Source organism: Lissotriton vulgaris, chromosome 1_1 (genome assembly GCF_964263255.1).
Source record: "Lissotriton vulgaris chromosome 1_1, aLisVul1.2, whole genome shotgun sequence".
Lineage (NCBI taxonomy): Eukaryota > Metazoa > Chordata > Amphibia > Caudata > Salamandridae > Lissotriton > Lissotriton vulgaris.
The window spans coordinates 1,978,895,105-1,978,918,278 of NC_141685.1; the positions used below are offsets into that span (position 1 = coordinate 1,978,895,105).

General features: G+C 41.7%; 1 protein-coding gene across 2 annotated transcripts in view; it reads left to right on the forward strand.

Annotated features, from left to right (window-relative positions):
- The window catches only part of PCLO (piccolo presynaptic cytomatrix protein), a 1,259,786-nt gene that overhangs the window by 916,477 nt on the left and 320,135 nt on the right, over nucleotides 1–23,174 (forward strand). For both annotated transcript variants that reach the window (XM_086919783.1, XM_086919788.1), the window contains exons 15-18: nucleotides 2,042–2,092; nucleotides 2,420–2,550; nucleotides 6,229–6,255; nucleotides 18,630–18,723. In XM_086919783.1, the coding sequence (XP_086775909.1) occupies nucleotides 2,042–2,092; nucleotides 2,420–2,550; nucleotides 6,229–6,255; nucleotides 18,630–18,723 (303 nt within the window). The remainder of the gene's footprint in view (nucleotides 1–2,041; nucleotides 2,093–2,419; nucleotides 2,551–6,228; nucleotides 6,256–18,629; nucleotides 18,724–23,174) is intronic.

Consider the following 23,174-nt stretch of genomic DNA (forward strand, 5'->3'; position numbering starts at 1 on the left):
AATAAAGACGGCCAAACGGCCGTCTTTATTGGTTTTCTATATGAAGGCCTGCCATCCACGTGGCAAGAATATGGTACATTTAAAGAGTGTGTAAAACAGCACTAAGAGAGCAGCTCAGTAATTGTGTACTTTCTACTTATGGCTATACCGGTGGTGGTATGACCCTGGGAGGTTCCTGTCACAGCGGAAGTCTTCTAAAAGGCGTCCTCCCACTTTCAAGCCATGGTGACCTAACTACAATCCCTTTCTTTTGACAAGTTTATGGAGACAAAACGTAGCTTCACGGATCACTCTTTTAGATGGCATACCTGAATGTTCTGGATAGGCTTCCTTAAATCGCTAATGGGCTTTATTTCTTTTTACCATCATCAAATCCATAAAAAATACCACCTTAGCGAAAGTCTAGGCAGTGCAGCATCATTTATAATTCCTAAAGCCGCTATCTCGGGTATAAAAGGTGGTGGTTGGTGGTTGGGATTGAATTTCACACAAAAATATCGAGTTTACTGCATACCTATATTGAGTGCAACAATATTCCCTCTTCTACATGATTGCACACAATCAATTGGCTGCAGAATATATATACTACAGTTGCATTGCTGTTGCATTGATTTTCTTTTTTTCCTCTATGCAAAACATTGTAGACCTGTTGCACCAGTTCCATTGTTAGAGGGCTAAAAGCATTGTGGTGTTTGGTCAGCGAGATGCAAAGAAAAAAGGGCAGCCCCAAAAAGAGCTTGACGTCCAATGCTTTTTTCATAGACTTTTGTATTTTGTGTATCTTAAAAAAACGGGCAGTCAGATTTAGCTGAAATTTTGCAGCATTAGATATTAGTGTACACAGATGATTCTTTTAGGTACTGTAGGTAAGTAGACTAAATACTTTTTAAGTTGTTAGGTACTTCAACTTAGTGATATCTTGTAGCACAATACTACTAAAAGTAATAAGGAAGCCCAAAAAAAGGCAGTAATTTATGCCAATAGATTTACATATGGTAAAGGACTTCTGAATTAACTTCTCTTGCCCCGAGTGAATTGACAATTGTTTTAAAACATTAGCTATCACTCCAGAGCCTAACTCCTCACAGCTACACTTTACTCAATGAATATAAGTTGACATCTGCTACTATGCTATTGAGGCTTGGATAGTAGTTGGTTGGTGTTGAAAAGTGGTGGTTATCCACTTTGATGCTGTTATGTACAGTATTCATTTTAGGACATCCTCATTCCTCACTTCTCATCCCTACTTTTCACCCCTACTTCTCATCCATCCTCCCTACTTATCTTTCACCTTCCCTACTTCTCAACCCTTATCCCTGCTTCTCATCCATACTTCTCATCCATCATCCCTGCTTTTCAACCATCATTGCTACTTATCTTCCATCAACCCTACTTCTCATCCTTGCTTCTCATCCCTACGTCTCATCCATCATCCCTACTCCTCATCCATCATCCCTTCTTCTCATCCATCATCCCTTTTTCTCTTCCATCATCCCTAATTTGCATCCCTGCTTTTCATCCCTCTTTCTTAACTGCCATCCCTGCTTCTAATCCATCATCCCTACTTTTCCTCCAATATCCCTACTTCTTTTCCATCATCCCTACTCCTCATCCATCATCCTACTTCTCATTCATCATCCCTCATTCCTACTGACACACTTTCAATAGTGTGAAACATCCCTTCACACTGATTGGTTGGCAACACTCAACCAGAGTTAAGAGAGAGGGCTGCATTTTATTGGTCTTGCCACTGGAAAAAAACAGCGTACTCATGGAACATGCTGGTTAAGGACAGAGGAGGGGAAATGCAACTGGTGTTCGCTTCCCTTCACTCCAAAGCTGTAAATGATTTCATATTATTTTAGTAAGTGCTTTTCTGTTACACAGGGCTGTGCGGAAAGCTCTGATGGTTTGGGGAAGGAAGACAAGGACTTCTCAAATGGGTTTAAATGAATCACTTGGTATATGAATGAAGTATATGCATGACTACAAAGGTTGTCTTAATGAGGTGTAATACTAAATGTTTATTTTTGTACCACAGCCTGCTGAAGTAACAAAGGCACCATCCCATCCAATCACCGGAGAAATCCAGGTAAAGATTGAATTATCTTTTCATTTTCATCGATATATAGGTTCTTATAACTGTAAGGATGTTTGTAAGGAATATAATAAATTCCACAGGAAGCATATAATGTACTCGAGGCTTTAATGCATCTCAGGGTTCTTTAATGAAATTAACAAACAACTCAATCTTTGATGACAGTGGTTGACCATATTACACAGTTACCCATTAAGTATCTTATATATCCTTGTGACCATTTTATTGTAAAGGGGCATGTGTAATTAAGCTAATTATGAAAATAATGAATAATTTTATTATGCTGTAACGGTTGTTAGAACACTATTTAATTTATTTCAGCTTCAAATAAACTATGACAAACATGTTGGTAACCTCATCATTCATATACTTCAAGCAAGAAACCTTATTCCTAGAGATAACAATGGTTACTCTGACCCTTTTGTGAAAGTATACCTTCTTCCAGGGAGAGGGTAAGTACACTGATATCTTCATGTTTAAATTGTAGGTCCGTATACTCCAGCCTAATTTAAAATTGTTGACAAAAAAATAAAAATGCACATTTTTTAATACTTGTGTATGATAAGATTAAACTGTATTAACGAGCCTATTCAGAACACCAGAAAGAAACCTAATGTATGAGATAATAGAGATAATTTATGATACTTGGGCAGGAAATGCTGGCAGTGGATGAGTCAAAGGGTGTGAAAAATGGTGTACAGTGTTATGTACTAATTATCCCTTTAATGGTGAAACGGTTTTGCATATTCAGGAGATTGTTCGTTTCATGCTAGGTTCTCTCAACCTATACACCAGATAGTCAAATGGTATTATTAGTTAATATTAAAAAAAAACTTTTGAAGGCACCAGTAAGTAGTGACAAAATCTAACTCTGCAGTAACATCTTTTATCTTCAATCTTGATTCATAGTCCTCCAAAACAAAGCATAATAAAATAACATATGTTTTGCAGCATTGATAAAGCTTTTTAAGACTAACAACTTCACGTTCAAAACATAACTAAAAAAGTAATTTTCTTAGTAGGTTCTTTTGTTTAGAGATTGGATTAGATGTATTTTTTTTAAATCATGTTTAACCTTCTTGTCCCATCACCCTCAACTTTTATTATGCTTCTTTGCTCTAACTTTAAAGCCCCTATAGTGAAGCAGGCTTGTACTTTTGCTTGAGCAAAATAATATGTCCATGTTATCAGGCACTGCAAAGCTGTCTCACTGAAAGCTCTTCTTCTTGAGTGAAGCTTTAAAGAAACATCTAGAAATGTAAACACATTTAAAGGTGATAATAAACATGTAATATCCTATGTCTTGAAATTAATATATCTAATCCAATTCCTAAAGTAAGGAATCTGAAGGGAAAAAATACTTTTTTAAAGCTCAATATTAACCAGGATGTTGATGGTCTTAAACGTTTAACTATTGCATTTCTCCACACAAGTATGCCATTTGTAGGAAGGAATGACCGTCACATCTTTTTATTTAATCCATAATTCTATTCAATAAAATCATTTCTGTTAACATTTAATTTGCAAATTAAACAATCAAAACAGGATACTCAGCAATGTATACCAAAGAAAAACACTTAATTTTGTTTTGTCGTCTACCTACTGCCAAAATATAAATTTCAGCCTCATGTGAGTTAATCTGCTACCCAACATCTTCATGAGTACAACAGAAATGTATTTGACATATACACATGGAACTAAGAAATTAAGGTTGCTCTTCCAAAGACCAGAATTGTATGTGAAGAAGATTCCGGGATGATGTACCGAACATTTGTATAGGACCAAGAGTCTTGCCTTTTTGGAATATTCACCAATAGTTAATAGCTGACAAGTGTCAACTGTGGTTGAGGATGACGAGTTTCTGAATCGCTATCCCAAGTATAATATGATCTACTGCTAATATTCTTTAATGTTAATCTTAAATTACTGTGGCAAGGTTAAGTGCTAGCGCAAACCTGGAGTATTCCCAACTTAATCTCAAATGGTACAGTACTCCAAGAGGAAAGGAGCGGCCACAAATACTCTCAACTTGATGAGGGTAGCCTCAATAACTTTAGATAAATGCAACCCCTGAGTAGCCAATCTATTCAAAACAGTAATATGAGTCCAAAAAGGGTTTCTTTGTTCTTCGTTTTTTATTTTCTTTCTTCTTCACATTTCATTCAATGTTCTTAATATACTTTATAGTCACTCAGGTAACTTCTGTCGTACCTAAACCTCTGACTTCATCAGGGCTGTTACCTCAAAACATCTAAATCAATTAGTTGCATGTAAATGATCACACATTCTTCTGTGAATCTAAATTAAACTTAAACTCTGCTCCTCCTGTTTTTTGGTTTGATAAGCTTCATATACCAGGATATCAATTGCCTGTCTCTCCATCTTACACCTCGAAGGAGAGTACTCCATTCATGCATGTGTATCGACATTGTTACACACAACTATATGATTTAGATTTGTTGAGATGATCAATAAATCAAGGGTTGGTAAAGCGTGACTACTCACCCGAAAGGGTCTCAAGTCGCTGAGGGGAGGGGCGGGTGCAACTCCAGGAAGTTCATGGCGATTGGTTGAAGAGCCAGGTCTTGAGATCCTTCATGAATTTGAAGAGTGTAGGTGTCTGTCGGAGGAGGAGAGGGAGGGTGTTCCATGCCTTGGCCATGAGGAAGGAGAAGAAACAACCTCCTGTTCTGGTCTTTTTTATGTGCGGCACCATAGCAAGGGAGAGCTGGGCTGTGTGGAGGGATCTTTGGGGTTTTTAGAGCGTGAGGCGATGGCTTAGGTAGGCATGTCCAGTGTTGTGGAGGGCATTATGGGCGTGGGTGTGGAGATTGAAGGTGATTCTGTTCTCGACTGGGAGCCAATGTAGTGTCCGCAGATGTTGGGTGAAGTGGCAGGGGTGTGGTAGGTTGAGGACTAGTCTGGGGGAGGTGTTCTGGACATTCTGGAGTTTGCGGGTGAGGTTCTTGTTGATCCCTGCATAGAGTGCATGGCCGTAGTCCAGTCTGCTACTGATGAGGGTGTGGCTGACGTTTTTCTTGTGCTCAAGGGGAATCCAGTTGAAGGTCTTTCGTAGGAGACGGTGGGTGTGGAAACAGGAGGAGGAGACTGCATTGATGTGGTGGTCCATTTTGAGTTCAGAATCCAGGATGATTCTGAGGTTGTGTGCATGGTCAGTGGGGGAGGGTGGGTTTCCGAGGGCAGGGGTCACCAGGTGTCGTTCTAGGCATCGGGGTGTGGGCCCATGATGAGTACTTCAGTTTTGTCCATGTTGAGGTGTAGGCAGCTGTTCTTCATCCACCTGGCGACTGCTTCCATTCCTTATTGAAAGTTGTGTTTGGAGATGTTGGGTTAGTTGGATGTGAAGATGATAAGTTGAGTGTCGTCTGTGTAAGCTACAATGTTGATTAATTGGGATCTGATGATGGGTGCCAGTGGGGCCATGTAGCCATTGAATAGGTGGGCTGATGGAGAATCCTTGGCGGACTCCGCAGGTGGTCAGTGTGGGATCCGAGAAAAAGGGTGGGAGTCTGATACAAGCCATGATGAAGTCAGAGGTTTATATATCTAACTGACAAAACATGTGTTGGCTTCAGAAGTTACCTGAGTGACTACGAAGTATATTAAGAATATCAAATGAAATGTGAAGAAGAAAGAAAATAAAAAACGAAGAATGTAGAAACTGTTTTTAGACTCATATTACTGTTTTGGATCGATTGGCTGCTATGGGGTGGCATTTATCCATTCTTTAATGTTACTTTTTAAGATCAAGGTAGTATGATTTAACTAAAACCTACGCTATTTGATTGTCTGCAATATCATCACTTTCTTGACAGAATAGATAAGTAGGTTTGGGTAAAAGATTTATGTTCTAATGTTTTGACAAGGAAAGGAACTGCAAAATGTGTTTTTGTCACTGCATTTTTAAAGGGCAAATGTATTTCAACCTGTGCCTGACTTTTCGCCATTGTTAATGTCTGTTTCTTGAATATCTAATGCTGTGCAATGTCCATTTGATATTCACACGCTGTGTCTTCCGTCTTTGTCTCCTCTTGTTTTCTCTCTGGCTGCTTCCTCTGCTTTACCATCTCTATTTAATGCGCTTCTGTCCCGTCATTGGGTCCGTGCAGCCAAGTAATGGTTGTCCAGAATGCAAGGTAGAGTTTGCCGTGTTTATATTTTACTCTTTGGCCTTTGACTTCTGTGCTATAGTTTGCATGATTACTTCCATTTCTGCTATTGTTTGATACTTTATATATGTTTGTGTGTCACTGAGGCGGAATTTATTAAGTTAAGTTAAGTTCCATGCTTGCAGTTATCTAAAATCCCGAGAAGAATCAATGTTTGCTTATTCTAAAATGAAGTATCATATTGAATAGTTTTTTTGACATTTTAGGCAAAGTTGTAGAAAACAATGAGAGCATACTGAGTGGTCCTTTGCTCTGGCTAGGTGCTGTTCATTTGCGAAAGTATCCTCGAGTATGTAGGCGGAGTTAAGAGAACAGGCTCCTGCAGAATCAGTCTTCTGTAAATCGTCTGCTATAATGATTGAGGACTATAGGTGTGATTCAGAATTGTCAGAGGAGTGGACTTAAAATGTAAAGTAGGTTGCCAACTACAGCGATGTAAAAATGCAATCTCCTCACTTATCGTAGCATTAAGCACACACCTAGATTCATCTGGCCTGTGTATTTCAGAAGGTGTAGGCAGCTGCACCACATAATGCAATTATAAACCTTTCAAAACTTGACAAAGTAAGTGCCCACATAATCTGTCACTTCTGTGAGCAGACCATTCATTCCTCAACATGCCGTGCGTGGTGGGCGCACAAAAATGTATAATTTAGTAACCATTTATCAAATTAACGGGTTTAACTTGTAGAATCCGCTTTCGAACATAGTGACATTTTTTTGCTACTAGCTTTACGTTATTTTACAGTTAATGAATACAGGCCAAAAACAATTAAAAAGCATACAATGCAAAATGTAACGTACACTTCTATGCCTTCTTTAAACCGGACACGGAAGTGCAGCACTTCAATGCCCTAGAAAGTGCTTGGGTATTAACCTCAACGGATAGTGTAAATACTATTGTATGTAGTTGTTTTTGTTGATTGTGTACCGATCAGTGCAAAAGTAAAGCTTTGCCAATATAATCGGAATTAGGGCAGAATGTGCCCATAAGAGCAGATTTGAAAGAGAGGAAAGAAGCAGATATGAAAAACAAAAAAAGAAATGGAAAGAAATTTAAAAGACGGAGAGATAGAATGGAGAAGTCTGTGAGACACAGACTATGGAGTTCTGTAGTGTACACTGATAGAAAGAGGTAACCTCTATGCGTGCATCACTAGATAGGTAATAGCAGAAAGTAAATATGTGTTTCCACTGTGATTAAATCTATGAGTAGCGAGAATCAGTATTACAGTTGTACTCGAAGCTAGCATCCATAGCATCCTAAATTTCTTATACCATCACCCCTTTCCTCAATGTAAAATTTTGAAAATCTAATAAAGATTCACCTAGAGGGCTGTGTATTGTTCTAACTTCCCTGTGTTATGTTTTTACTTCCCTAGTTTCTATTGTATCTGATTATTTCGCATAATTGCATTGTCGGTCCTGTGTAAATTATGTTAGTACTTTGTTACATAATTTTAGCCCCATCTGTCAAACTATCAGACTGCTTGACCGTATCAGTTACTGTTAGGGTGGTCTGGGTAGTAGTCAACACTATCTTTCTGCTGGCTTTCTTTCTATTGATAAACGCTTTTTGTAATTACCATTGATAGTGCATAATAAGCAGATCATTTCTGGATTAGGGTATTTTAGCGCAGCAGCACTCCTCTATTTGTTGCCTTTGAAGGATCGTTTTCAGCTTGTGAGTTTTGTGAAATGTATATTTTTAAGCTTCCTAATGTCTGTAATCTTTTCAGCCGGGCATGAATCAGCCTGGGCTGAACTGTCTTTAATTCTGTGATCTGTGAGGGAGTTTTTGAACTTTATCTTGAATACAGTGACAATCAATGTGATGTATTCAATAGATACTTTACTTTTCTTCTGCTTAAATTGCTGACAATAATTTATGGCAAACACACAAGGGGCATCGGATATGTTAGTTTGCATTTTAATACTTTGAATGCATTCCTGTATTAAGATATACATCAAGCTTGCTGAAACAAAATAGTGATATAATGGTGAAAAATAGTAAAGACTGCTGGCGTGTAGCGTCAATAACTTAAAAAAGTTTCAGGAACAGTTATAGTAGTACGAGAGGAGAGATGCTGATTGAAAATAAAAAACTGCCATACAAGTGGTGATGTTTTTAAAAAATCGATAAGAAATGAATAGATTTCAACAGAACGTTAAACCCAATACATCGAGAATAGAAACATCCTGGATGCCAATGTTACTAATCTGGAAAACTCGAGAAGTATGTACAAAATAGCCCTTCTGTGTGGCCTCAGATTTTCCGACTCTGTGGAGCAATGTTTAAAAAACACAAATGTTATAGTGACATTATAGTTAGGTGTTGAAATCAGATAAAAACTAATGCTTAAAGCATGTGTAAAAAAAATGTAAACTAAAAATAACACTGACCTTTACTAGGTAAAGTTTATTAAAGTAGCTATAACTGTGCCCCTTCATGTAGAACTTAGGAGTTCACATATTCCATCATGACATGTTAGATGACATCATGACATCATTGATGTCTCTGAGAAAGGTTAAGGTTTCTGTTGACAATAGAATATCCACCAGTGGATATCTGGACATGGCTACATGTTAAATAATTGTAATACAGTGCTATAGACAAATGAAGTATATTGAGGACATGTCTAAGGTGTGGATGTTTATTTCAAGAGCCTAGCTGAAGATGTTGAGGCATTGCACATTGTTGAACAAAGTAGAATGAAGGGGTGTCCCACTTAGGGTTGGTTTATGTCACACTGGAGTTGAAAGCATGACTATAAGGTTGAATGCTATTGTAGCCATCTTACGACTGTGTGTAGTGTATTATATTATACTATAGAAGGTTGTACATAGGGCATGACAAAAGGTGTATTTTGAGTGGCAAACGTATACCTGTCAACCTCTCGACCTAAACTGCCGGTCATGTGAAATCTTTAGTAGGGACCCTTTCAAGTGAACACAAAATGTCAAGAGGTGTAATGTATTTAATTACTTCAAGTACAATAGGATGATGTCACAATGATTGAATGATCTCATTGTGAGATAATTAATGGTATTGTCAATGTCAGTTTGCATTTCATCCATGATGTAATATGTGAGGTTATAGGCAGTTCATGGTGAGGGAGCAAGGTATAGGTAGCTGAGGAAACTATTACTGGTAAATATAGTGTTTTCTGTTTTTTCAACATACACTTTTATCTTATTTCAACACTTAAGTATACATCACTTTAACCTTTGTTTTTTCAGTGAATGTCTGGACAGGTTTTAATGAATTCAGCCAACTTCCCTTCTGGCCATGCCCTCCAGCTAAACCAGATGTAGGGGGCCAGTACCCCCACTGCACAGACTTTGGCAGTGGACTGCACATTGGAGGTTTGGCTGCAGGATCTGCCCTCTGGCCAGTCCCTGCACCCAAGCTCCAACACGTGGCTGGCCTCCCACAGTCATCCAACCCACATTGCATTCTTTTTTTCTGTCAGGAGTCACTGGGTTACAAGAATCACCACCATAAAGAATGGATATCCCCTGAGACTCCCTGCAAAATGCAAGAGAGAAGGTAAAGAAATGTACTTATAAATCCCAGTACAATGCACTACATGTGTACTGGACCTATTCATGAAATGCTGTTAGTGGGTCTGCAGCATTGATTGTCACGCATTTCCATAGCTCTTTAAACATGTCTCAGGCCTGCCATTGCAGAGCACGTGTCTGCAGTTTTAATATGCCATGCCGAACTGAAAAGTTAACCCTCCTACCAGGCCCACACCTTCCAAGTTAATACAGATGTCACCCCGAAGGTAGTTTTTAGGCAGGGTACAGTGGATTTAAAAAGTTGGACATGTACTATTTAGGTTTACATGTCCAAGTAGTGAAAAACTCTTACATTAATTTTTCACTGCTGCAAGGCCTAGCTCTCGCACAGGTTAACATTGCGATTACCTTATTACATTTAATAAATGTCATTTCTAATTGGGAAAATATAGATACATTCAGTTTCTCTGGACTCATAATTTAAAATCAATACTTATGGTAAAGTTAGATTTTAAGTTGCAAGTCTGAAAATTCCACTTTTTGAAAGTTGGCATTTTCTTACTTTAACCATTATGTGTCGTCTGCCTGTGTCTGAATACACGTCTGGGGTGGGTGATAGCTGGGGCTTATGCAGTCCCTCTGGACAGCCATACAGACTGGGAACTTTGGTGTTACTTGTTGGGCCCTAATGAGCCATTAACTGGCTAGATGGGGAGGGGATCTAAACACAGCTCCACTTGCATGAATAGGCTGCTCCACACAATAGGCCTAACAACCCTGTATCGTCACTCCAGCCACCTTGGAGCCATGAAAGGAGGAAGGGGATTCCCTGCACTTCAAAGCATATATCAAGAACCTTCTTCCAACTTTCAGAACTAGGACACAAACGTATAAATACTTGACCTCAAACACCACCACTTAAGGACACTTCTGGACCTGTGGATACTCTGCCAAGAAGGATGATGGGGGAAGAAAAATGACTGTGCAGTGGATCCAGCGGAGACAAGGGATCCCACAAAGTGGGAGTCCCCTACTGGATCCAGTGCAGAAAGCATTGTCTCATTTCTGGCAGGAATGGTGGCAGCAACAATTCCAGGTCCAGTGCTGAAGGAAGGGTCTACACACCCATAGACTTGGTTTCTAACTTCAAGGAGGGGGATGACATTGACAGGTGGCTTGAGGCATATGAGGTCACTCTCAGGTGCACAGGATCCCAGTGGAGGATTGGGGAGCTGTCCTATGGAGGTGTATACCTGGTGAAGAGAGCACCCCAGTGACAGACCCTGGTGAGTCCACTTCTAGCATGGGGGGCTCCATGCACTGTCACAGGGACAGAGGGGCTGTGGACTTGCACCAGGCAGACTCTTCCACAGCAGATGCAGAATTTGTTTCCCTTTTGGGGAAGGAAGAGTTGACCAAGCATATTCATCCCAAAATATGTCCTCCTATTGAAAAAGCTTTAGAAGCCATGGCTCTCCCACTGAATGTGGACCAAACACAGAGGTATTGATTCCCGCTTCCAACATCAAACCCAGCTGGCAGTACTGGGGGGAGACAATGCCTTAAACTGTTTCTTTAATGCAATGAATAGTTGGTTTGTGCCCACAGGTCTAACATCCTCCTTCAAGTTTTAGGCCCTGATACAGCGAAACACACACAACCTTTGGTGTTCCAGTAAAGCTGTATAATGGACCATTCTAACATTTGTTTTGTTGGCATGAGCCACTGTGAAGATGACTCCCTCAGGAGTACAAATTCTGGAGCAGATATCCATAGCTCTTATGTATGGCACTCACTTAAATGAAACTAATCACAAAAGCATTGCCAATTGAGCTGTTAGCTCTTTTGTAGACAAAAACGTATTACCTTACCAGATATCCAAGAGAATTAGCACCACATTGACATCCCAAAGATGTGAATACTTACACTTGGGGGTCTAGACATCCTGACCTCTCACAGGAGATGACAGGGGATATTGCCCCCACCGGAATCCTGTGGAGCGATTCATTACTAGCCATGATTGCCAACCTGGCTGTGTTGATTGTACAATAGGAAAACCCATTTTGGGACTGTTTCGAAAGTAATTCAGGATATGTACTATATCCAGACCAATGGCCAAGTTCAAGCCCAGACACCAACAGGACCACCTGTGCCAAGCAGAGCCATACTGTTTAATGGTTGAGCCTGTCTAAGTCCTTCGAATAAGTAGCGAAGCCTGTTCTGATAGGCCTGGGATACATCAGTGTCTCCTGTAATTCGGTATGCCATCAGTTGGAGCATCTCACTCATCTCCAACTGATGTAAGTTGCATCTGACCTCCGTTATAATGTTCAGACTCTGGGTAAGTCGGGCTGGAGAATCACTAGTAAGTTCCAAAAGGACTGGAAACCACACGTGAGATCTTGATACAGGGTTCATCATGATTAGAGTTGCAGACTGTCTCCTGACCTGCAGCATCAGCCAGTCTCGCATTGAGAAATGTGGAAAAGCATATCCCCTGAGCTGACCCCAGTCGTACATGAAAACATAAATCACCAACACTAGACTGTCCGGCTTCCAACTGAAGAAGAGAGCCAGTAAATGATCATAATGCGATGCAAAGAGGTCTCACTGAAAGGGACCCCCCTTGTTCTCGTTCATCTGGAGAATGATCCGGTCCAGTTTCCATGCGCTATAATCATTTAGGTGCTAGCAATTGCAGGTCACTATATGGTTGAGCTTGCCCGGTAAGTATTCTGCTGTAACAGAAATCCTGTGATCGAGGTAGATATTCCCAAAATCTTTGTCAAGGTCTGCCAAAATCTTCTATCTTGTTCCGCCAAGATTGTTGATATGCTAACCATGGATATATTGTCCATCTTTAGAAGGATGGAACAAGAACCCTGTATCTTGTGAACGAACACACGGCAAAGGATCCAGCAATCTGCTCCAACCAAGTGATGTGCAAACTTACACTGACCAAGTACCCCCGTGGTGAGGTCACTGCCCCTTATCCAGACAGGCTCATATCCAATTTGATCTCCATGCTTCAGGCGAAGCCAAATATGACCCTGCATTCCACACCACCATGTGGCCCATCCACCAGTGAAGTTCTGCCCTGGATCCGTCTGCTATCTGGACACTTGCCATGTATGAGCAAATTAGGTGCTTTCAGATTTTAAAGGGTCTGATAATGTAAAAGAATGGAAACCATTGCCTGAAAAGAAGATGTTAGGAGCCCTACTATCCTTAACAGATATCTGATTGAGACATATTCTTTTCTCATAGTACGGCGCAGTTCCTTCCTGAGGGAATGACTTTCTTGTGAGGAAGTTTAAGTGTCTGCTGCAGAGACTCGATGAGGAACCCCTAAAAGCTTATGATTGTGAGGGAGTAAATTGAGATTTTTGTTCTTTGATGATAAAAATGAGTCCTGTAAAAGTGTGCTGGCCTATCAGCAAGTATTCCTGAATATGGTAAGGATCCTGGTGTAATAGATTTTCATCCAGGTAAAATATCAAACTGATTCTCTTGGACAATAGCAGCTTTATGACCGGCTGATTAGGGTCCAAACAGAAGTGCTACAAATTTGTGCACCTGATCTTACCATCTGAATTGTAGAGACCTGCTATGTGTCGGGTCGCTTTGAATAGTGAAATATGCGCCCTTGAGGTAAATTCTCACCATCCAATCGCCCAGAAGTAGAATGGGCCATAAGAGATGGAGTCCTTCTATGTTAAAATGGCAGTATACCACCCTAACATTGATTTTGTTTTTCAAATTTATCACCTGATGTAGGCCATTTTTTTTTTCAACTAAGTAAATGTTGCTGAAGAACCCATGAAGATGTAAAATTCAGGGAACAATAGATCCTTTGTCTAAGAGGGAATTGACCACCTGAGAAATTATGAGAGTGCTCGCCTCCAAGAAGATGAGTGGTCTTGGTCTGTATCTTTTTACTAGAGCACGAGATCATCTGTCAAACCCATGCATCTGTGGTCATTTCCCTTAATTATCAAGAAACATGCCCAGGCACTCTCCCAATTTTGATTGGAAAAAATGGGTACTTCTTACCTGAGGCTTCACCAGGGGCATTGGCAGTGCTGTGTAAAGTTCCTCTACTTGCACGTCCATGACTACACCTTTGTTCGGGAGGAAGCTGCCAAATCACTTCTGGTCTTGCAGTTGGTATATTCGGTTTCCTTTGAACTTCTGACAGTCTGAGGAATAAGGTCAGCGAGAAGAGTGCCCACTGCCTCTATCATCAACGCCCAAAAACTTGTTTGGCAAAATCCCTCTTCATTGATTGTTATACTTTGTCCAACGAGGAAAAGGTGGTATCAAATTTACTGTGTGCCTTCACAAATGGCTCTCGAAAGAGACCGCTGTCTGCCACTTCACCAACCTGCGAAGGGGCCAATTACCCTAACTTGAGGTCGATTTTAATCAGCGGTAAATGTCACCCCTCAGTGGAGAGGGTGCAGGTAGTGTTGTCTAAGAAACATATGGCCCTTGGGCCCACCCTGGGAGAATTTAAGGGGGAATTAGATTGCTAGTGTATTTCGCCTCCTCGGTCATGTACAATATTTCGTTAATGACCATCAGACATCCAACAACTTGTCCTGGCAATTTTTCCAGGAATGGTCTATATCTTTTAAAGGATCCATAATAAACATCACAATGAATGTGACCATCTTGTCATCAAATACTGGCTTCAAGGCACTGTTGTCATTTAGAGATGGCCTTGAACATTCTGCCATTAAGTGGCCCCTCACATCCATGTCTGTCAGTTTGTGGCTATAGTTGGGTACATATTGAGTCCCTCTGTCTGCTAGAACCCAATCCACCAATCAAGGATTGTGGATGTTTTCTGGGTCTAGCATGCATTCCGGTTCCGCTACCCCCGCTCCCATCTTAGGCGGAGAAGAATTCAGCCTGTGACATTTTTAGGGCCTCCTTCCAGCCTACCCGATCATCTGGGCCCTGGTTCATTAGAATCATCAGAATCACGGTTCCTAAGATCTTTCTCATCATCCACTACATCTGAAGGAGTACGACTGTTATCATCGATGGGATGATGCCAGCATGTGGCTGGCCTGGCGCTTCTAGAACACCAACCTGAGCCGCTCAAATGCATCTGAGGAAGTTGAGGAAAACCCTGTAGGTGCAGTCTTAGTAGGCTTTTTGTGGATCTCCTTAGGATCTACTAGCTGCCAAAGCCTAAGTCTTCCCTCAAAGGAAGGTTCATGCTGCACTTTGCGGCTATCTTCATTAGTTGTCTGCTCAGGGGCTCCAAAATTTAGGATTTGACCCGCTGTAGTAATATATCAACAGCATCAACAAGTTTCTCATCAAAAGGAAGTGGTATAGGGACCTCTATTGCCCCAAAACACAATCTTCCCTCTAGGTTCCTGCCATAGTATTCTGGAACAAGAAAATTTTATACTTGCAATGTTCATGCAGTGTATAACAGATGTGGGGGGAAGGGGCTCCATTAAACATATATATTGAGCCCTGTGAAAGGGGTTGTAAACTCTCTATACCTTAGCGGCTGGTAGGAGCCAACTGAGGAATATATGAGGCCTTTACCACTGACAACAGATGCAGCTAGCGGGTGCGTGATCCAGGAAAAAATCAACCCAGGGAGCATTCACTGCCTAAGAGTAGAAAAAATATCCCAATTGAAGACTAGCGCCGCAGGGAAGGGACACGTGCTCCGTCCTCTCAAAATCCAACCGGATATAGACTAGCCAGGTGGGAGCTCGAGAGTCTCTGTGATGATAGCGTCTCTAGCGGTGCCAACAGGAAACCCCACTCTCGGCCTGCCTTAGGGAAGGAGGGGAGAGAGCCAGTCAATGCAGTGCTTATTTCGCATAATCAACCAGTGCCGGGGCGAGAGAGGAGAAACACTGACACTGCAGCACCTAATGGTAGCCGGGAGCGAGCACCTACCGTACTAATTGCAAGCGCACGCAGTGACGGGGCTCGAAGTGTACAGGGTCAGTACCGACACAATATCTGACTTACTATCTTGCAGTTAAAACAAAACTTCAGTACACAAGATATTATACAAGCAACGACACAACCTTATAAAAGCATTCGAAAAGCAGAGCACTTATCTGGCTCTGCAAATAAAGCGAAAGTGCTGTTCCTTGGGTAGGTTATTAAATGATGACCAATGTGATTCGTGGACCAGAAAGTTTATACTCGAAGTCTGGAACTTGGAATCCTGTCTTTTTTCGAGTTACGTTGAAAGAAAGGCATGAAGCATAATCCAAGCTTTCGGTCCTGACAGAATTCCGTTTAGAAACAGGCCCTGTGCCAAGTGAGTTATTGGAATAGTTCCTAGACAGATAGAGTAACATTTGTGAGCAGCCACTCCTAAATTATTTGTATGGATGTCCTAGAATAGATCCCGTGACTCCAGCATTGGGTGTGTTTGCGCATGGACGTGGGCTGCATGAATATGCCTCTTGAGCCCTGCGGGTGATGGCTGCAGGGTCAAGGTTGTTCACTGTGCTGTGTGGTGTGCCTATGGATGATGTAATGTAAAAACAGTGGCATGCTGCAGGAAGGGTATGAGCTACTGCAGGATTTGAGGAAGGTATATAATTATTCATGATATGAAGAACGACTTCTGCGTAATGTACCATACTACTATGTTGGGGAGCTCTTTTTTTCATACTTGTCTCTTGGCCCTACTCAGGCCAAAAAGGTTCACAATCTACCCCCCGAAAAAAGGAGGGTCTGCAATTGTTTCATGCTTCCCAGACACAGAGCCAAATCTGAAACAAGGGTCTTTCACTTGTGTACTTTTACTTCAGGACGGGCCGTCAGACGTCGGAAGGATTGGCAGTCATTTTTGAGTGTATCTTTCCCTACCACATGCCACGGATGACCAGATATTGATTAAGGGGGGGGGAGGGAGGTGGGGGGCGAGAGGGGGGGTATTTTGGCTGAAGTTGACTTGCCCCACCATCTGGATCGGCGGGGGTATATATATGTTCCTATTGTTTTGAGAAGGACATCGAAAGAGAATGGTAATGCCATTCTATCAAGGCATAAAAACAGACTGCAGGACACCTTGACCATTCCATTTCCCATTGTTGCCAAATGTATGGACGTTTTCCGGCGGAGTTCGCGGAGTGGGGCTTCGCGGAGCTACGCGAAGTGGGCGAGAAACTACGCCCACCTCCGCACTCCGCGTAGCCCCACTCCGCAAAACCACTGGCCGCCAGCCCCGCCACCCGCCTCCCTCCCGCCCTCCCTAAATACTTTAAAATAAAGGAATGCAATAATTTTAAAAGCACTTACCTTGCCGCCGCTGCCCGCCGCGTCCCCGGGGCTCGCTATCTTCCGTCTTCTTCAATAATGCGCATGCGCAGGCGGCCGCGCATGCGCATTTTCTCGCGAAAATGCGCATGCGCGGCCGCCCGCGCATGCGCATTACTGAAAAAGACGGAAGACGGAAGATAACGAGCCCTGGGGAACGCGGCGGCCAGCGGCGGCAAGGTAAGTGCTTTTAAAATTATTGCATTCCTTTATTTTAAAGTATTTAGGGAGGGCGGGAGGGAGGCGGGTGGCGGCCAGCTACGCTCCGTCTGCGGAGCGTGCGTAGTGCCGCCTGGCTCCGCCAGCTCCGCAAAATGCGGAGTAGGCGGCACTACGCACACTCCGCAGACGGAGCGTAGCTGGCCGCCCACCGTTAGTTCATGCATTTGGCAAGACATAGCCGAACTGGGAGTGCATTTCCAGCTATTCTCTCGGTGTTCATCTGTTTACCTGTTTATTTCTGGTTTAGCTACCTTTTTCACTCTCTTGTGTCTCGTCACTTTTTCTTCACTTAATATCTTTCTGCCCTAGCTGTCTGTAATTTTTATGAAATAGAACTTTCACTTTACCACATTTAAATCTCCAGAACTATCCACTTGTCATTACGAACATATTGAATCTTGATTTTTTTTCCTATTTCTCTATCTATTTGGACCCCCCTAACGATGCTTTGTTACGGAGGTTTTACTGCTCGCTTTCTTTTACAAATAGTAGGCAGATAATTAAACTACTCAGTACTTTGCCAAAATACTGAAGGCCTAAAAACCTAAACATTTCTTATTTAACCAATGCACGTGGTAAGATATACAAGTTGTTAGCTCACAGACCTGTTGTCTCTGGCAACTATTGAGTTTCACAAAAATATATGTTGCCATTCAGAACTGTGATGCCAACAAGTGTGCTTCACAGCATGTTTCATCACATGCTCCTTTCTCCTACATTTTCAGAATAGGAAACTCAATTGCATGTGTTAAATTATTCTGAGTTAGTAGTACATTTGTTCAAAGAAAAGGGAGCTGGGGTGATGCCTGGTTTGTACTGCTAGTGCAAAATTTGTGTTTTGAGTGGAGGGGCAAGAAATGGACAAAATGTGGGTTAGTTGGTGTCTTTGGCTATGAACAATAACAGTGTTCAACAATACGGTGTGGACCTTTCGAAATCTGGTTAGCGGCATTGGTTTCCATCTAGGCTAATAATAAAAAGGAGACTGAAAGCAAATTACAATAAGAGAAAATAGGACCACAACAAGACCCTAATGGCTCTACATATCTTTTACTGTTTCTATTTCCAAAGGTCTCTTATGTATACTTCTCATTGGTGCCTATTTTTGATGTCATGTGGAATAAAACGCAACCATTTGCAGAATGCTCTCAACATTTGCCGCTGCATAAATAGAAAACATGTCAAGCTATAGACATCACAGTTAATATCAAAAGAATCTATCTTATACCTACAGTTTTTCCTTTACCTGAATTTGAATGTTTTCTTTATTTTGTTTAATGCAGTGCTGAATACAAGCGAAGAACTAAACACGTGCAGAAGAGTTTGAATCCTGAGTGGAACCAAACAGTGATTTATAAAAATATATCAATGGAGCAGGTCAGTAACTTAGAAACTAAGTTCCCATATTAAAATTAATTACTATATAAATGTATGTATGTTAAGTTGGCGACAGGCACAATATTTATCCCCCATTTGGCATGTGCTTGCATGATACAGTGAGTTTAGCTGACACAGAAGAGACAAGCATCACATTTTCACAGGGAGAAGAAAAGTTAGTGCCTAGCAGGGGGGTGTTTAAAGAGAACAAAGTGGAGTATCTAGTGGGAGGAAAGGGTTCTAGAGAAGAATGAGGAGTGTCTAGCACATGGGTGGACATTAAGCCCACACCCTGAGGAAGAGGAAGGAGAAGAGCAATTAAAGGAGTAAGTGGATGTTGTACCCGGATGTATGTCATTACAACGCATGCTTTTACTATGCATGCTTTTACAACGTAAGTATTACAACGCAAACCTTTACAGCGCATAGCGCTTTGGGGTGCTGAATAGTGAATAGTTTAATTTACTATTCCAACTCCAGTCCCCGTGGACACTAGAGAAGGTGTTGGATAGTAAATTAAATCTATTCCCTATCCTAGAGTGCCCCCCAGCGCAATGCGCTGTAATGGTTTGTGTTGTAATAGTTGCGTCATAAAGGCACTGCGTGGTAAAAGTTGCGTTGTAAAGGATATTTCCCGTTGAACCCCTATATTGGCAGCAAGGGGGGAGACAAGTAAAAGGGGATGAGAATGTCAGAATGGTTGGGTGTCCAAATGGATTTCTCCCATGAAAAAAAGCAACAGGAACAAGGCACGAGGAGTTGCTTAAAAGTATAATCAGAAACCACCCAAATCAATAATACGGTTCGTACATTGCCATGCTTAAGGTGGGATAAAAGTTTTTGTGGGTTAATTTGTATGACATTGTAGCTTTATTCTAATGTGAAGTAATGGATTTGGTCTAACTGTACTCTGTTTTGGAAGCCTTTACTGATCAATTTAGATGGGATAACTCATACCATGGGGCAGCAGTGTAAGGCACCTCTTGCCAGTTTGCAACTCTGATGCCAGAGGGTCCTCTCTTTCTACTTTAACATTTTAATTTATGCCCTTATTACCCTCATTCTACTTTAAGATTTTAATGCACGTCTTTTCTGCCAGAGAGGAGACCGGAAAATAGAAATTAACCAAAAATAGCAACTTGAAACAGGAAATGAAACCAGAGAATGAAGGAACGTTTGAACAAGAATCAGACAATGGTGTTAGCTTAGGTTGTATTCCCGTTCATTGTTTCTTTGCCGTCTTTGCCACTCTAGGTGTAGATTAGTAATGTCCAAATGAGTCTGGGCACAGCTCCCATAGCAACAGTCCAGCCCAAACTAAACAAGCATTGGCATAGCCTATAAGTTTCGCTTTTGGGACCGATTAGCTATGCCAATGCTTGTTTAAAGGGGGCCTCGAAACAGGTCTCTATCGGGCTCTGTTTTAAGCCCTGGCACAGGCGGTCCATTTTTTTTCCGGACTGAAGTGACAGCAGTTTGCTGTCACTGCAGTCCGGAAAAAAGTGCCAGGGCACAAACAGCCCAATAGAGACCCATTTTGAGATAGCAGACACATAGATGTGCGTTGCCCACACAAGTTACGGCATGACCTCATGCCAGGTGAGCGTTGTGGGGGAAGGGAAATCCTTTAACACCTTGGCTGCTAGGGGTTTTCCCGCTGTGTGCTGCCCATTGAGTATCCCCATTGTTCATGACAAGGCCAGCTCGTCATAAGCGCAGGGCAGGTAACACCCATGACGAGCTGGCCTTGTCATCAGCGCTGAAGGGGTTAAATAGTATTTTTCTTTCTCGATTTCCCTTCTCTTTCTGAAACGCAAGAGCAGCAACATTGTGGTAGGGTCACCAGGGCTTTAATTGGAAGCTTATTTATCATATTCAACTAATAACCACTGACAAAGCCAATAGTCCTTACTTGTTGTAGGTATGATGTTACTTGTTGTATCACATATCTGGATGTAATGACAGAAACAGCAAAATACTAGTCGGGCGGCACACTTTGCTAAACACAGATATTTTGCATGTTTTAAAGTCACGCCCCTAATTACACTAGCCACGCCCCTTTTAGAGACCCCCATCTTGTCATCCCACTTAAAACCCTGACCCCCAGTAATCAGGGTTCATGACGTGACACCACTAGTGATTACAGATACGGTTTGTTAGATCCTCCTTGTCAGTAGCAACAGCTTTTTGGAGCTAGTAAACAGGAAAAGCACAGGCAGTAGTAGAGTTTTCTTCAGTTATGCCTGGAACAGGCGCATCACAATCAGCAGTAGGAACTGTCTGCCTTTTTCCAGCAGAGTACAAGTACAACACAAGAAGCAAACCTGAAACCTTTACAGACACAGATAACATGCTTTGTGCGAGTATCAGCAGCGCATGCGTACATTACAAAGAGGAGAAACTGTATGAATACCACCAAGGAAAGATTCCCAAGCACACAAAAAATTGGGCTCTACAGGTAAGTATAACAGGAGTAAACCTAAAGAGTCAAGGCAACAACCGCTCACACTTGAAGTACGGGTGCAGTGAAGGAAGAAAGGAGCAGATTCGCAACACTGCACACAAAAGTTAATTCTCAACAGATACAGCCACCATCAAGTTTCTGCCTGCAGGGTTGGTTTATCACTGTACATTGCAACCTTCCACACTTGGAACTGTGAGATACATGAATCAATGTGGTGCACACACGCAATACTCCTCCCCACCTCAACCCCAAGCTCCACTGTCAGGCTCAGCATGTGTTTGAGAGTAGTTTGTGCTGCTCTGGTAAATGACGTGCTGAGACCACAACCGGCATTAACTCCCCACGTATTGTGCCTAGAGTGTCCTCTGGCTCCAAAACACTACACCCCAGTGCAGGGGGATGCGTCAGTGCTGGGCCAGTGAGCTCCATGGTTCAGCTGATCAGTTCCCTTTGATTTTAAAGAGGGCGCCATGCTAAAACTTAAATCGTGGTGCCCAATCACAGTAACTTAAAAATAATGATGCTTTGCTAAAATACAAAGTGCTGTGTCCGTGCATATTTTATCTATTTGCATAGTGGTTCCAGAAGAGGGTGCTATTGTGATAAAAAGAACCCCATGAAACCAGGTGCCATAAAAATAATGATGAACTAGGGTGCTACAGTAAAATAAACAAGCGCGTGCGCCGGGGCAGCAGGGGGGTAGAGAGGAAGGGGCCTGCTCCACCTGCTGAAAGTTTAGTAATTAACAGATGGTTTGAAAACTCACTCCCGCAAGGGAATCGCCAAATGTGCACGTGCTTCCATTCAAAGCAATGCAATGCATGCAAGTTTTTGCCCGCAAAGCTGTGCTGATTACTAAAGGTCTTTTACCTATGCAGCACATGCTCACTGCTTAAGCGAGACCTAATAACGAGTTCTCCTGCTGACAGGGATACATACAACCACAGACATATGTCAGCCTACTGGGGCCTTTTCAATAAAGTGCGGGTTGATCACTGTGGCACAAACACCTAAGTAGTTCAAGAAATGCTTAAATTAATCTCACCCATTAGTAATTACATGTGCTGCTCAATAGTCCATAATTGTCTGCCCATTTTGCCACACTAGACAGAGACTAGCCATTTACAAGTCAGTCTTGGCCCTGCTCCATGTGAGTGGTCCTTCATCATGGCACGCTGACTGCAAACCTGTGAGGTCACTTAGTATCCACTGTAGTCTAGAGTTGCTCTACATCATGAAGTACACACACATTGGTTACAGTGTTATTGCAAAGTATATTAATGAGCCAAGAATGAAAGTCATATTTATAATGAGAGATAATGCAATTTCCAAGTTTGACTTGATATTTCTGGAATTCTCACCTACTGGGGAATAAGTGGGTTTTTGATTTGGCCCCATAGTGAGGGGTATGAATTCTACAGCAAATGAAAGTATCAACATCCTGATATTGTTTACATTAAAAGTTTATAAGTGTGGACAATGATGGCATTTTTGATAGACCTATATAAGTTCCCTGTGATACAATTGAGTGTCAGTAGCACATTTCTTCTTCTGGCAATGTTTTGGGAGAGAGCAACAGATTCCTAATATTTGACAATGTCACATATAGAAATTAAGGGGTTAAATGAAATTCTTTGGAAGTTAAGTTGGGTTATCAACATTTGAAAATGTATCCATGAAAGTTTGAAATTTTGTGGAGTCCTGAAGAAGGTGGAATCAACCAACAGAGCCACCAAAACACCGCATTGACAATTTGTATAAATCCATCACTGCTTTTACATTGTACAATGTATTGGTGACAAACAACCTAACAGCTGTGCAATGATAAAAATAGCAGGATGGCAAAACAGGAAGTTTTGAAGATTGGATGATTGGTACGAGTGTTGATACTTCTAAGGCTGTCAAGCAAAAAATGGGTTAAACTCACATAATGTTTATCATTTTTAACATTGACCATACATGAGAACAATTGGATCTTGATACATTT